This window comes from Trachemys scripta, chromosome 3, assembly GCF_013100865.1.
Source record: "Trachemys scripta elegans isolate TJP31775 chromosome 3, CAS_Tse_1.0, whole genome shotgun sequence".
Classification (NCBI taxonomy): Eukaryota; Metazoa; Chordata; order Testudines; family Emydidae; genus Trachemys; species Trachemys scripta.
In genome coordinates, this window is record NC_048300.1 from 49,371,035 (window position 1) to 49,387,470 (window position 16,436).

The 16,436-nt window shown below is 39.6% G+C and overlaps 1 protein-coding gene across 2 annotated transcripts in view; it reads right to left on the reverse strand.

Annotated features, from left to right (window-relative positions):
* The window catches only part of TP53BP2 (tumor protein p53 binding protein 2), a 57,969-nt gene that overhangs the window by 22,456 nt on the left and 19,077 nt on the right, over window positions 1-16,436 (reverse strand). For both annotated transcript variants that reach the window (XM_034764658.1, XM_034764659.1), the window contains exons 2-5: window positions 12,392-12,539; window positions 6,559-6,672; window positions 3,505-3,584; window positions 1,908-2,009 (exon numbers count right to left, since the gene is read on the reverse strand). In XM_034764658.1, coding sequence (XP_034620549.1) covers window positions 1,908-2,009; window positions 3,505-3,584; window positions 6,559-6,672; window positions 12,392-12,539 — 444 coding nt within the window. The remainder of the gene's footprint in view (window positions 1-1,907; window positions 2,010-3,504; window positions 3,585-6,558; window positions 6,673-12,391; window positions 12,540-16,436) is intronic.

Below are 16,436 nucleotides of genomic sequence, written 5' to 3' on the forward strand. Positions count from 1 at the left end.
AGAGGCATCCCAGTTGAAACAAATTCTTCTGTAGGACATCCAATAGACAACTTATTTACAAGATGCAGGCCACAGAGCAAACCTGCCTGATGGATGGTCATCCAGATTATTTGTGCAGATGCTGGAAGACAACCACAGTGCAAACTGAGAAACTGTGTACATCCAGTTTTTCCTGTGTGATTTCCTTTGGAATAAGTATTTTCTATTTTTGTTCTTACAGATGTTGTGCTGATTTAGATTTATTGCTATTTCTAACACTATTAAATGGCTATTCCCCATTATTTTTTGGCTGGTTATTCATAGTTGTTAAGTGTTATATAACCAGGTGAGTTTGGCCTAACAGTGATTCATTCTTGATAGCACATGACACTCATCTCTAATCTTTAGGGATTAGGGACACAAAGCTTTGCCCTGGACTAATTTACCCAGACAAAGTAGGTGTTTGTTGGCAGTGTTAACTTCAAGAGAAAAACCCCAGTCACTTTTTAGAGTTAGATTCAGCTAGGAGCTGACCATGAAATATGTTAATATGAGAATGCTTCCAGTCACTATATCCCTGATGTGTGCTTACATGTGATATTCCACACCACCTTGTACTGCCAAATGCAAACAAATTCAGACTAAGTCTCAGTGGATATTTTTGAAAAAGGGGAAGGATTTGGTATTAAAAGCTATTATACCACTTTGCATTTGCTATAGTCAAGTTATGAAACTGGCTTCCAGCACCCAACTGAGTAAGACTCACTGAAATTCCAATAACCTTACAATTGGTATGGAGAACCAAGAGTTTCAATACCCCATATTTAAACTTTTCATGCATTAACCCGTAGAATTCTACAGACCAGTCTGCTGATTCAGATAATGAAATGAGGGATGTAAGCCAAGGAAACTCTGCCCTCCCACCCTCCCTGCCTATTGTCATAGTCCACTCTTTATTCCCTCTCCCAGAAGCATTCCACTCTCCACCCACCTAACCTCCCAATCTAGCCCTGTAGGCACAAAGCTGCTCTCTGTTCCATGCTGGTCCTACTCCGATCACAGCTGTGGCAGACAAAGACAGGCCAGTGGTGGGACCTGGCAGCAGAGTGAGGCACGGTTACTAGCAGAGAAAGAATGGTGGGATGAGACTGAATCTGCCCAGAAGCACCATTACAGCCCTGCTTCTCCAGAGAACTCACTCCAAAGAACAGGAAACTGGCCAAACCTGATATCAGGAAACACATCAGGATAGGCCAGCAGATAATGGGTTCACAGACAACTGCTCATCAATTGATGGTGACATTTCCAAGAGCAGTATGTATTCCCGATCCCTGAATCAAATACAAAGTCTGCACCCTGATTTTGCAGAGGAGTGTTCAGAATTATTTTTGTTGATTCACTAGTTCCCCTTGTTCCATCACTAGTTTTGTTGAACAGGAACTGAGGACTTATTCTGTAAAGACTTTTCTAATTCCTTTTTACCAGCTACAGCCCATCTTTTCCAGATGGCTGCCCTAGGAAGCCAGACATGTTGAACTCTATAATGAAAAAGCAAGATCGTTACAGGAGAGTATTACACCAAGAGACAAAAGCATTGTTCACTGATGAAATACAGTGAATAGCTAGTGAATATACAGAGCAAAAGGGGGTTGGCTGAGCCACTACAATGAATGACAACATTGGTATTATGCTCTATCATCTGAACAAGCTGTGCGATTGATTTAATCAGCATTAAAACTGTTGGCTATTTAAAATGTTGCAGATAAACCTCTTATCAGAAAATGCTGCTAGGAACTCAACACTTATTGAGATTAACGTCCAAATATACAAAAGGGAGCCAAAGTACTGAGAGTACTCGGGGGGAGGAGGGGAAGGGACTCTTCTGATCTTTTGTTCCTGGACTGTAAACAAACATATTTCAAGTTTACCTTGTTAGCCAACATTTGTTGTTGAGCCTCAATTTGTTGTTGTTGGCGTGATGCCATTTCCTGCAGTTCAGCCAGAGTCATATCCATTCTGGGAACACTGATCTGCAGATGAAAATCCAAAATATGTTAAATTCAAAGACTTTGAAAATGTGTATTCTGTTCAGTTATTACAAAAGAATAAAGGCCTTTAAAAAGGCCCTTTATTGGGAGGAGGGATAGCTCAGTGGTTTGAGCATTGGCCTGCTAAACCCAGGGTTGTGAGTTCAATCCTTGAGGGGGCCACTTAGGGATCTGGGGCAAAATCAGTACTTGGTCCTGCTAGTGAAGGCAGGGGACTGGACTTGATGACCTTTCAAGGTCCCTTCCAGTTCTAGGAGATGGGATATCTCCATTAATTTAATTTAATTTAAATAATATATTGAGTCAAATTTATCTACCAGCATCCTGTATTTACAATTAGTCCCAGAGGATACCTTTTTAAAAATTATATAAAGCTTTTTAATTTTATTTTTAATAAAAATAAATGCCACTTCTAATAAATAAATGTGGATCTATTATGAAATACTAGCCCGTCTGATCATCTTTCAGTAGAGCATATAAAGCAGCAGTTCTCAACCAGTGGCCTGTTTGCAGCCCAATCAGCACACAGCTGCGGCCCATGTGACATCCTCAGGACCATACAACTAGTATATATATTGTGTGGATGAGGCCCACATAATGAGTTGCATATGTGGCCCGCAATGATAAATAAGTTGAGAACCACTGGTACAAAGAGCTTGTAAGGTACTGAGCCCCAACCCAGCAAAGCACTGGGTGAGTAGCCCATTGAAATCAAAATAGCACAATGTGAATGTCTAAAAAATATTTTATAAGAACCCTTCTGGATTAAGATCAGCATGAATTAAGTCTTTGATGGATGCACAGCACCTTGCAGGATGGATGCCTGAGCGTAGAGAAGTCATCCTACAAAGCAGTCTAAGATCAATTTGTTTTCTGGAATCAGAGTTTAAGTCACAATTCGAAGTTGGCCCAGTCATCACATTATATAACTGGCAGACACTAAACCTGGATTTGGAAACTTGCAGTTAAGATGGCAGTGGTTTCAACGCTTAAGAAACTGATCAACTGAGCTCAACTAGAAGTACAGAACCAAGATGAACAATATCTTTGGCAATATTTGGGGAAAATAAGCAATAAGCTAACAGAAAGGGTAAATGAAACGATCATTCTGCAGATCTAATGCTGATGACAGGAATCTGATTGAAAGCACTGAGACTGAAGCGCTCTGCTTAGCCACAGAACAGGTGCACACTAGCACAAGCTTCCTCAGATGGCCTTTGCCACTGCATTTCAACCCAGTGGGGATGATAGGCAGGAACTGGGTAGCTCAGTCTATTCCTTTCCAGTTCTTAGCGTCTCTGCAGAGACTGCCAACAAGGGTGTTTTTGTGGAGGGGGCTGACCGCATATTTCCAGAGCAGCCACCAAAGATCCGTCAAAATATCTACCTTTGTCTGCCAGGTTTGGATTTGCACCAGTGACTCAGAACGAAAGGCTCTGCTTAACTGCATTAGAGAGACATTAAACTGAATGCTTACCCCATTCTCTAGTCGTCGATCACCAGGCGCTTTTACACCATTTCTCTTTAAGCTCGGATCCTGTGGCCTCTGTCCACTCCCTAGATTAACACACACAACATTCAAGGAGAATGTAACACTTGAAATATTTGTGCTGCTCCCTTGACACACAACGTTCTTTGCAAAGGAGAGGGAATGCATTGGCTTTCTGTTTAGATTCTGTGTGACATTCTGGTTTTCGCCCTACCTTTAACAATACTAAAATAAACATAACTGCAGACCATGGATGTTTTACTAAACAGGCTGTTACAAGGTTATTCCCACCATTGGTGATATGGAGAGCCCTACAACACATGCCTTACTTCTCTCTTCATGGAAATTAAAGCAGTCAAATGCTAAATGAAAATTAAATTGAGCACTAGGCCAGGAAAATCTACTGCATGAACTCACTCTCCTTATCTCATAAGCAAAGGGGTTAACTGTTTCAACAGTAAAAGAGGACACTTCATTCTCATTACTGGACATCTGTACTTCACATGGGCAGACAGATAAGAATTTGAAAATGGAGCCCAGTCAGCCAAAACAATAACAGAGGGAGTTTATTCTCTATTCTGGTGCAGGGATGATATGTAGACCTGGTGGTTTGTCTTGGCAAATTCGGGGAGGGCGGGGGGGAAGAGGAGGCACAAGGTCACATTATTGTGAATGAGAAATCTACATGCTATTAAAAAAAAAAAAAAGTTATTTAAGATCATTCAATAACCCAAGTCACTCTTCTGAACAGAGAAGCATTTATTTTTTTAAACAAGAATTCAGGTAGAAGTCTCACTCTGTAGCACACTAACCACGGTGATAAATGTGGTAAAATCCTGCCCCCATTTAAGTCAATGGCCAACACCTGCCGCCCACCCCACCCCCATCACTTCACAGTGACAAGGATTTCACCCCATGACTTCGTGGAAAAACAAAAACAAACAAACAAAAAAAAAAACAAACAAATGTGATGGGGGAGTATTTTCATACGACTAACAAAAGTTTTAGTGATGTGGGTTATTTTCATCTCTAATCACAAAGGTTTTTTTTTTTATTATGGTGACTTAATGTCAACATTTATTTTTGAAAGGCAAGATGGTTTTAAATGGTTGTATACTACAAGAACTCAAGCCCTTAGAAGACCCAAATAAGTAGGTTCAATATTTTCTCCCTCCGTCAGCAAACATCTTAGGCAATTGTCCCTATATACTTAAAGTCAAGGGCTCACATACCATATACTATTCTGCTAACCTGAATGAATATGACAAACTCCAGGAGATGAAACCAGAAATAGCCTGGCCCGTACACAGGTAATGTCTGCATAGGGTATGATCTGGACCAAAATGCAAGTGAACCAAAGCATTTTGGAATGTTATTTGGATGTTGCTTTTAAATTAGTGTCACTGGGAATTGCCTAAAACATTAATACTTACCATTTGAATCTTTGGCTGGATACTCACACTTTTAGGGGAAAATACTTATTTTACACTGGATCTGTCTCTAGGTTTAATTCAATCCAGTACATTTACTGCCACAAGAATTATCAGGAAGCATCTTTACCTAAAAACTACAATCTTGTTCAATTCTACGGAAATGTTTACATACTAAAGATACTGAGAGGCCAAGTGCCAAATCATACCTCACCCTATGCCCCCTGTATGCTGTAGGAAGAAGTCATCTTTATGCAGCATTTTGCGAACTAACATTATGCCCACTGTGAGAGTATGGTACTGGAAGACTTATTAAATGTGGCAGTGTTCTTGCTTCTATGTGGATACAGCATCTGGCCAAGTTAAGGCCAACTAAAGTCAGACAGACACCCCCCTCCTCTGTTCTGAATCCTGATTAGTTTGGATTAACAACAACTATGCCCAGCCATCTAAATTGTAGAGGAAGGGTCTTATTAGATAAATGTGGTCTAGAATAAGCTTTTCATTCTCCTTATTCATCATCAATATGAAATTTCTTGAGCTTCAAGATTTGCTTACCTAGTTTATATCATACTGACTTTAATGTACATAAAACACTTTTAATGAAAGAAATATGAAGACCAAATGGCCAAAACAAAAAAACAAAAAACAAAAAAAACCACCCCCAAACCGTCACTTCACATTCATTTAAAAGTAAAAATCTTAAAGGTGCTCCAGGAGAGAATTCGGATGATTATGAACATTATTTTGTAAACCGAAAGATATATGCTTTTATATGCTTTATCAATTAGAATCACAAAGCAATTTTATTAATTATCACATTCCAAGAATGTGAAAGACAAGTGCATTGCATTCAAACACCAAAACACATACAGGTTTATAAACAGCTGGAAAGGGTAAAATATTACATCTTTTAAATTTGCCAAATAATATTTACTGATTCTGCAATCAGTAAACAGCAGTAAAATATTCTCCAGGTAAAACCCACAGAAGACAGATTATAAACAAATGGAGGCGGAAATGGGCAATTGTCACAGTAACTGTAATATAGCAGAAAAAACAGCAGATACTTCTTGGGGGAACATTGAAGTCCTGTAGAGACTTTGCTACTGCCAATCTATTTAACACAGAATGAGCTCATATACCATGGTGATGGATAGCTGTATAAAACCCATAGAGACAGAAAGTAGTTTGGCAAATATGGGTTTCTGTAGATAATACAAGAATTGGGGGGGGGGGGAGAGGGGGGAGAACAAATTAAACCATCCCAGTTCTGCTTGAAACTTAATAGAGTCATATTTAGTGTACGTAGTGAGTCTAAGTTTTTTGGCAGTAGCATTCTCTTGCAGGCAAAATGACGGTCAGACCAAACAGTGCCCCCGAGGATCCCCGGCTCTTTGTCGGAGAGACTGTAGCCATCATAATACATGCAACAGTTAACCTAGCCTTAAGAATGCCTGAAATTAGTTTCAGAGTAGCAGCTGTGTTAGTCTGTATCCGCAAAAAGAACAGGAATACTCTACGGTGCCACAAGTACTCCTGTTTTGTTTTGTTTTTTTTAAATTAGTTTGTTCTTTTAAGTCAGATTTGAGCAATTCAGATCACTACATACCTGTTTCCCGGCTAGGGGGACGTTCATGGCGAAGGAAGAAACGAACCTCGTTTCTCTGGACACCAAAGTGCTGCAGAATATCCAACATCCGCTCATTATCAGCTACAGGGCGCTCTGAAAAAGCATAACACCAATACAGTAAGACCTCTTTCACATCCCTCTAATGCTTTTTGTGCCTCACATAAACACTCACCATAAACACTGTGGAGTGAGCAGGAGAAAAATCCCCAAAATTTTATTAACTGACACAATAACATGTAAACATAGGAGTTATACAGAGTGCGTTCCTGAAAATGCATACACACCTCTAAAAACAAGGAAGTAACCCACAAAAATCTGGTGCTATGAAAGAGGAGTGTGCAAACTGACCTCCCAGGCAATGCTGCAACTAAAGTGGTTGCCAGCAGATAGTCTATGGCTTTGGTCTATAGCAGGCTAGTGCTATATTTTGAAATCATTTGAGCTTTTTAACATTTCAAGGAACCAATTTTAAAGTTGCTTTTCCTCCAATTCTGCGGTACCTCAGATAAGACTATTTCTCCATGCCTTTAAAATGGCAACCAAAGGACTGGCAGGAGGCCAATCTTATGGAGAAGCTTTCGCTACCAATACCACTGTGAATTAGGGTCAGTGGCCAAAAAAAGAAAGGGTGGCCAAAGAAAGGATTCTTCTTCCCTTAATTATACCAACAAATGGTGACTCACTGCTTGACTGCAGCTTTAGGCACTCAAGCTCAGATAAAGACTTTTGGGTTAAGTATTCAAGTACTATTTTTTAGGATATCAATAACTCGGGTCAAAATATGCAAGCTTGTATGTTTGACACTATCTGCCTAATTAAAACACCATTCAACCCTTAAGAGTTTATATCAATAAGAGAAAGTTTTTGAACCCCTTTAATATATTAAAATCTTCCTATAACCTTTGAATTTTAAAGGCACACATGACACAAAACCTCGCAATACAGAGATATTATTGGACACTAATGTCTCTTCTATGCCCTGTCTGGGTGGAAAGGATCCTACAACAAAAGCAGTATGGACAAAGAAAAGACTCTACTGTGGTGACCAGTTCATCCATCTTTTCCTGATGTGCCTCAAGCTACTCATGCTCACTGGTAAGAGTTGTTGGGCCTAATCTTCAGACAGCGAACGTCAGCCAAGCTCCATTGACTTCAGTGTAGTTATGCTGATTTACATCAGCCACTAATCTGGCACAATACCGCTGAAAGCAGAATTTGTTGCCAATTTTATTTCCTGCTAGATCGTATGCATTTTGGATGACGCCAGGCTTAATTTTTGATGATTCTGAAAAGGCCAAACACTTAACATCTCGGATTCGTGCCTCAGAGAGAAAACAAAGGAGGAGGAGAAGGCGGCAATAGGAAGTCTAAGTTCACGTGGCAAGTATCCAAGAGGCTGTGAGTTTTTAATCTACAGTTTTTTTAAGCTAAAATAAAGTTATATGCATAAATTAATTTTCCCATTCCTGCTCCCCTCTTTCGCAACCAGAAATCAGGCCTTTACAAATAAATAAATAAGTTTCAAGTCCATCATTCTTTGGCCCTTTGACTCCTACAGGAGTTTTAGAGTGACCAATCTTTGGCCCAGTGGAATACTTTTGTGTATGCTACTTCCATCTACCTGTTCTCTCCCTCCCTAACATATTTTTCTCTTGCAATTTTACCACTTTTTCATGACTGGGGATCTAGAGGTGGAAAGTGCTTAGAGTGACTTAGGGTCCTTCCATCTTTGCACATGAGCAATGATTTTTTTTAGTTTCCTAGCTAAAAACCACGTAAATGGTTAAGTATTATTTAAAGAATAAATAAGAACAGCAGCATTGTCTGAGGCCTCATCCACATGGGGGGGGGGGGGGGGAGGGGAATCTGCTTGTGTTTACAATGAGTTAGCAATGTAAAAATCCTAGCGTAGACACAAGCTGTAGTTTTACCTCAATGTACCCAGCTGAGGTAACTTTAGCTTAGGATTCATCTTGACAGAGCTGGTCAAGGTAAGGCTACAACTTGCTCTGTCTATACTAGGCTTTTTACAACAATATATTAATACCTTGTTTGTAAACAGTTTTTTTTCCTGAGCATAGACAACGTCTGAGATACAACAGTAAATTCCACATATGTGGAACTTCCATTATTATTTATAATTTATATATTATGGCAGCACCTAAAGGCCCCAATCAGGATCAAGGCCCCATTGCCCTGGGTGCTGTACAAACCATAGGAAAAGAGAAGTCCTTGACCTGAACAGCTTACACTCTAGAAGACAAGAGCAAATGGAGGGTGAATGATGTGATATAAACATACAAGTAAATGTCCATGATGATGGAGGCAATTTTTTGTTGCTATTGGATTGAGAATCTGCTGTTTTTAAATTCAAGGCAGAGATAAGGCTGAGAGGGCAATGATTTAAGTCAGGAAGCATTTCATCTTGAATTGGCTTAAAAAAAGAAAAACTCTAAGTCTCAGAGGTAAAATGTTAATTTTAGACAAAAAGGAATTTGTGGTGTTAAGTTTTATAAGGGGGCATTCATGCTTAAAGTAAACACAGATACAATAGTATCTGAATGGCTTCTTTAACAATATAAAAAGGGTTTCTTTAAATGAAAATTCCTCAGCTATGTTGAAGCTGTCTAGGAGGGAAATTTTCTGGAATCACTGTCGGAAGAGATTAGATTTACAGTATAAGCAACTAGGTCACTGTTACAGAAAAAGCAGTCTCCCAACGGTTACTTGTCTAGACAGCTAGAAAAGCTCTTCATCTGTTAAATCCCAATGCAAAAAAGGTACCTCTGTCAGATTCACATCTTCTTAAACAAAGAATATATAAAAAGACTGATGAGGCACATTCCTAGCGAACTAGGAAATACTCTGATCAGAACTGTGTAATCAAAATTAAGAAGCTGCCCTTTACACAAGGATGCTGTCAACACTTAACTGGTGAATTCAAGGAAGGTCAAAACAGATTTTTTCAAGTTCTAATAGAAATGAAACACAAACTACCCAAGGACAGGACAAAGAGGATCATTCAGAAGTCTTCTGTTTTCACTTCTTCCTCCCTTGTATCTAAAAGCCACATAACATACATACTCCTTCCTTTTAATTACTTTTCTTGGTAATTAAGGAAGTAGAAACAGTTTTCCTAGTCAAAAGTGATCTAGTAGCAGGGTATATGATGCCACACAGAGGATCACAATTTATTAAAGCTTGGCCTCCTATTCCTCAAACCAAAAGAGAATGGGAGCACTGTGGAGACAGTATGTATAGCTCCTGCAGAAAGAGCCCCTTATGTCTGTTTCCAGCAAATCTACTCGCCAACACTCACAGGAGATTTAATAGGCTCCAGGAACAGAAGCCAAAACTCCCTGAACCAAAGAAAAGTTTGTTGTAACATGTGACCAGACAAAAGAGAGGAGGAGGAAGTGATACCCAAAGAGTACCCCAGTAATTTAATTTGGAGAGCCCTAATTTTTCAAGATGCACCTCATAGTTCTATTTTCTTCATCAGCAGTGGAAGAGCCTGTCTCCCTGTTTGTTTTTTAAGTCACTTTACAGTTTTAATAACTATATTTATATAGCTGCCTGCCACTGAAAACAATTTTTCTAAACTGTCTAGCTCCTAAATCTCTGCAAAATAAAGTGGACTCATTTTGCACAGCCTCATCTTAAAGGTGAGAAGAGTTGAACAGCAATTTTCTCACAGGATAAAATGTGATGCACTTGAAATAATTGGCCACTACTCGTGGCACATTCATTGTTTTGGATCAAATATATCCCTTTCTAAATGTGTTTTTACTTCATACTACACCAAGGCATCTTTTTTTTTTTTGGCCTTACACCATTTTCATTCATAGATTAATAGATTCCAAGGCCAGAAAGGGCCATTGTGATCGTCTCGTGACACCTTAGGCGATAACACAGGCCATAGAATGTCTCAAAATAATTCCTAGAACAGATCTTTTAAGAAAAATAAATCTTGATTTTAAAATGGTCAGTGATGGAGAATCCACCATAACTGATTGGTTAAAAATTTACACCTTGTTTAAATTATTTGCTAGGAAATGCAATTTAAAACATGCAGATAGCTTTTATATTTGTAACCAGTAAATACTGGTTTTGTAGAAAGGTAAGTAAATGCTTGTGTTGAAAAATTAATACAAAATTCCATTAGTAAACACAAGAGTTCCCAGAATATAGGATATTAGTTCAATTTTTCCCCCCAAAAAAACAAATTTCACTTGCCTCTTCTTACAAAAGAGAACACTCCATAGATACCAGTTTTATTTTTATATGGCTCATGACCATAGCTGTACAAACAGCATTTAGACATCACAAGGATAGGTGATGCATAAAACCACACACATAGGTCATTGCTTTATTGCTTGATTCTGCATCTCTTCTTGGAAAGTGCATTGGTCTCCATTACCTAGTCTTTAAAGGATCTCTTTCCAGAATACAACCGATACAGCTAATGACTGGGTTTTACAAATAAAACTCCTTATGTTTTATGGCCCTGAGTCTGCAAAAACAGGGAAGAAGTCCCACTGAGCTCAAAAGGACAATTAAATGAGCATAAGTGTTTGCAGGATGAGAGCCTATATCAGGGGTCGGCAACCTTTCAGAAGTGGTTGGCCAAGTCTTCATTTATTCACTTTAATTTAAGGTTTCGCGTGCCAGTAATACATTAACATTTTTAGAAGATCTCTTTCTATAGGTCTATAATATATAACTAAACTATTGTTGTATGTAAAGTAAATAAGGTTTTTAAAATGTTTAAGAAGCTTCATTTAAAATTACATTAAAATGCAGAGCCCCCCAGACTAGTGGCCAGGACCCGGGCAGTGTGAGTGTCACTGAAAATCAGCTCACGTGCTGCCTTCGGCATGTGTGCCATAGGTTGCCTACCCCTGGCCTATATCAAGATCCTAACTGACATGCAAACTCCAAGGTTCTCTCTTTCTTAGCTAAAAGCATGTATACACAGTTCTCTTCCAGTGAGCTGTACAACACCACTTGGAAAATAAATGTAAGAGCAAAGATTCATAGTAACTATGAATTCAAAATAATGAAGCAACGAAGTAAACCAAGAACTTGATTTCATTTGTCTTTCTTTCTGGATTTTATGATGATTAAGATGAAGTTGCACAATCAGTGAATTATACAATAAAAAATGCTTTCCTAGAAGGTCACTTAAAATTGGATTTGTGTCAGGGTTTTTTGGGGGGTGGGGGGGGGGGGGAGAGCTTATTTATGCTGTATGAAGGCCTGGAAGCTTTTTTTGTTTGTTTGTTTTTTAAAACGTAATAATAAAAGAATGTGCTGCTTGTTTTAAAGGTTATAAATATGAGGAATGCCAAGTCTGATCTTCCCTGATTTTGCTGGAGAACCTCTTCGGGCTCTCAAAGCATAAGTATTGTTAATTCTCATGACTTAAAAATTCAACTCCCACCTTTTCATTTAGCAGTTATCCTGTCTCCAAAATGTTCATGAGGCACTGGAATTACATAAATCCCCAGAACACATTAAACCATTTGTTTAAAATCCCTTCCCCTGTCAGTTGCTCAGCCTTCAGTCTCTAGACCCGCAGGACGTTACATTTCTCCAGTCACTACAGAGTCTTGCATATATAGCATGTATTTCCAGTGAAGAGCTTAACGGAAAGGAAGGCAAATGGTAAACTCTTCAGGGCAGGGACTATCTCTTTACTGTATGTTTGTACAGTGCCTACCACAATGAGGCCTTGGCCTCTAGGTGCTATGGTAATAAAAACAATAAAAGCAAACAAATAGAATGATCACAAAAGCTGCATCTCTCATACCTGAGCCAAACCACACTTCAGCCAGGTGGCAGTCACTCTCCCCAGGCTCTTTACACAGCTCCACAACATCTCTGCAGGTGGTTTCAGGTGTAATTGGCACCTCAGTGAAGTGTTGTTCATTGTTACTGAGGTACACAGTAAGAAACATCTGGAAGATAATGGCACACAGTTAGTAGAATACACAAGGTAGGTTGCATGCCACACCCATGTCCTTATTATTAAGCTCATCACTCTGAGCTTAAAGCACTTGGCATCATTCACTAGTGACCACTGCACATACACAGTCCTAATCAAGACCACAAAAATTCACAGAAAAGTACTGAGCAAAATGAGATGCTAGGGAAGTCACTTTCTGTTTATGTAAACAGGCTACGTGTCTCAGTCAATCTGTTCTATATATTGCATCCCCATCCCTTGCTGAGATATTAGAGTTCTGAAAAAAAAAAAAAAATCTGGAGATGCTTGTTCTTTCAGGCCAAGAGTTGAAAGAGGAGATGTGAAGCGTCAAAATGCTCTCTGCGTCACTCTAAGGTACACACACTGCTCAATGATTTGATGTAGAAGCAGAAACAGTCCTCTACAGTTCAGAAGTGTTCTTAACCAGGAACAACTTCCCATGAAGGAGAACAAAGGTAATTAAAGTCTGGAGAAAGATCTACTGGATAAGAAATGACAGTGGAAGCTAATAAATTTGGATTTATATAGCACTTGTCACTTGAGGATCTCCTACAGATAGCACAACTCAATTTATTATGCCCTTAAAAACATTCCCTGTATGCATACAAGGTTCCCTGTAAATGCAGTCAGAAATGAAATGTGCTTCAAAACTCATCTGGCTTCCTCTCTTAGTAACTCGGGGCTGGTCCACACTAACCCCCCACTTCGAACTAAGATATGCAACTTCAGCTATGTGAATAACGTAGTTGAAGTATCTTAGTTCGACCTTACCGCGGGTCCAGACGCGGCAGACAGGCTCCCCCATCGACTCCGCGTACTCCTCTCGCGGAGCAGGAGTACTGGCGTCGACGGCAAGCACTTCCGGGATCGATCCGGGATCAATTTATCGTGTCTAGACAAGACGCGATAAATCGATCCCAGAAGATCGATTGCCAACCGCCGGACCCGGAGGTAAGTATAGACGTACCCTCACTGATCTTTGATTAGGATTATTCAATACGAAAAAAGTTAAACAGCTACCTGCTCATCTTTGCTGTTATTTCTCTACTCTCTGCAATAGGAAGCTCAGATCTTTTTTTAAAAAAATTAAGAAACTATAGCCTAATTTTCAGTGAAGAGGACTTCAGTGGGAGCTGTGGATGATCAGCATCTCTGAAAACAAGGCAATCAGTTTGTTGTACACTACTATTTTAGAATGAAATTATAAATTTAAGAAGCCGACTCAAAAATTAAATAGGCTTATTTCGTCCCTGGAGCTACTCTGAATTTTGATTTCAACACTAGCTGAAAGACATAACTTCCAAAATCATAAATCTGTCAAATGTCTTCACAACAGCAATTACTCTGCTAAACCAATTGAACATTTTAATTGTAGGTCTCCTAGCAAAATATGTTCCAAGTCAACAAAAAAAACTGGATCTTGGAAGCCAGCCACGTTTATTCTCTCCCCCGCTTCCCCAAAGCTATGTTCAAGTCATATGGGGTAAAAGTGGACAGGCAAAGATTCTTTATGAACAACAATTTAAAGATTCAAAATATGCTGGGCCTGAACTATGATTTAAGCAAGTTACAATGGAAATGTTTGTTTCCCTCCAACTGTAAAAAGGGAGCCATTACATCATGTACTTATTCCATTGTTTTCTGTAGATACAGTAGGCCAAACTCATCTAGCGTCATTGTACTCACTAGAGACAAATATGGCCCATCATATTGAGGACTTAAAATCTTTTGAGGAAAGGATGATGAACATAGTTTAAGGTGTGCATTTGTCTGAGAAAGATCTTGTTTACTTGGTCAAGGATTCTTTCAAATCCCTGGGTTCCTTCCCCTCTTCTCCTCCAAACAAGTAATGGCAGCTATCTTATTTACCTGAAAAACTGTCCAATTAAAGATATTCTAATATTTTAATTGACTTCAAACACTACAGTATACAATATTTCATGTTATACAGTCACCTGGAGTGGGTATGTTGAATTGCCAACTCCTAGGCTGTATCTGCGCTGGAGTACTAAACTACTGGTAACTAAACTGATGGGACCATACCCAAGTATCGACAACCCAGTAGGTCTACAGTTCCTGGTACAGCTGCCTGAAGCAGTGGCATCTGAGAAATTTCAAAAGGCCTTCTGCAAGCAGTAAGAGAGCTAAAAGGAACTGAGGAAAAAGAGCTCGCAACTCCCATAATTCTTAAGTGAACTCCCATAAATGCCCTGGCACTATTTCTTAGTCATTGCATCACAGTGAAAGCAAGAGAAAAAGGTATGTATGATGAGGAACAGAAAGGGAGTGAAGGGACAAGAAAGATAAAAGGGAGTAGGAAGAGTGTGTGACATGCACAGGTGGCGATAATGAACGTGTGGTACTGAAGGAATGAGGAGACAGGGGAAAAAAGGAAGGAAAATGGGGTGAGAGATTCCACTCATCAGTTTTAAGATGAAATTCAGGAAGTCATTCATTTCCCACACAGAGAAAGAGAGAAGGAAGTTGTGAGCCCTGAAGCCCCTTCTCCTTCACTCTCCCGCCCTTGGCCGGAAGCAGCTAGTAAGTTTATGCTACGTGCCAGCCGTGTATGCAGCTACACAGCCGAAGACTCTTGGTTGAAATGCTGAGCACTATTGGGGGCACTTTTCCGTGTAGACCAGAGGTGTGTTACAGGCATGCTAAGGGGATCACACAGTGGTTAGCATTCCATATTTATCTAATGTGGAAAAGGCCATCATAACTGTTTGTGCAGTTTATGGGAAAGTGCCAATGACATGTCAATGGTAGTTAGGGGGCAAATCTATTCTCTCCCATAGGTTCTATTTAAAACTTTCAAATTGAAGTTTTGAAGTTCAACTTTAAATTTACAACAATGCTCCATGACAAAACTCCAAACCCACATTTATACACACTATTTTAAGGAGAGTTTGGAGGTGGGGAAGTGACATTCCACCAAGCAGAGCTACCATGTAATCAGACACAGAACCAGAAACCAGGGAAAACAGTTTTGTTTTCCTTAAGCTCAGCCAGCTTTGCAGCTGCAGTGAAAACCTGGAGTTTTACAGGAATGTACAATACACCACCTTTTGTAGCATTAGCCCAGGACTGCCCCCACCACGTCACACTTTAAATGACTGCGCACAAAACTATCTCCCAGGTCCTGTGTATCTGCAAAACGTGCTGTATCTGGGGACATTTGTTTTCAAGGATTCACTTTCAGCTGGGAATGTTTTTAATTAAAACGAGCATAATCATGGGTATTTTATGGAACCTCAGACAGCCAACCTAATACAAGATTATTCACTCCTCAAATGAGCATGACTAACTCCCACTGCTAATCTTGAGGTTTACATACACAAAGAGGCAACTGTTCAGAAAGGATCACAAGTTGCCATCTATACCCTGAAAATCGCAGATAAACCAAACTACTTTACCAGGTGTCAAGTATCAGAGGGGTAGCCGTGTTAGTCTGAATCTGTAAAAAGCAACAGAGGGTCCTGTGGCACCTTTAAGACTAACAGAAGTATTGGAGCATAAGCTTTCGTGGGTGAATGCCCACTTCATCAGACGCAAGTCTTGCGTCTGATGAAGTGGGCATTCACCCACGAAAGCTTATGCTCCAATACTTCCTTTAGTCTTAAAGGTGCCACAGGACCCTCTGTTGCTTTTTACAGATTCAGACTAACACGGCTACCCCTCTGATACTTGACACCTGGTAAAGTAGTTTGGTTTATCTGCGATTTTCAGGGTATAGATGGCAACTTGTGATCCTTTCTGAACAGTTGCCTCTTTGTGTATGTAAACCTCAAGATTAGCAGTGGGAGTTAGTCATGCTCATTTGAGGAGTGAATAATCTTGTATTAGGTTGGCTGTCTGAGGTTCCATA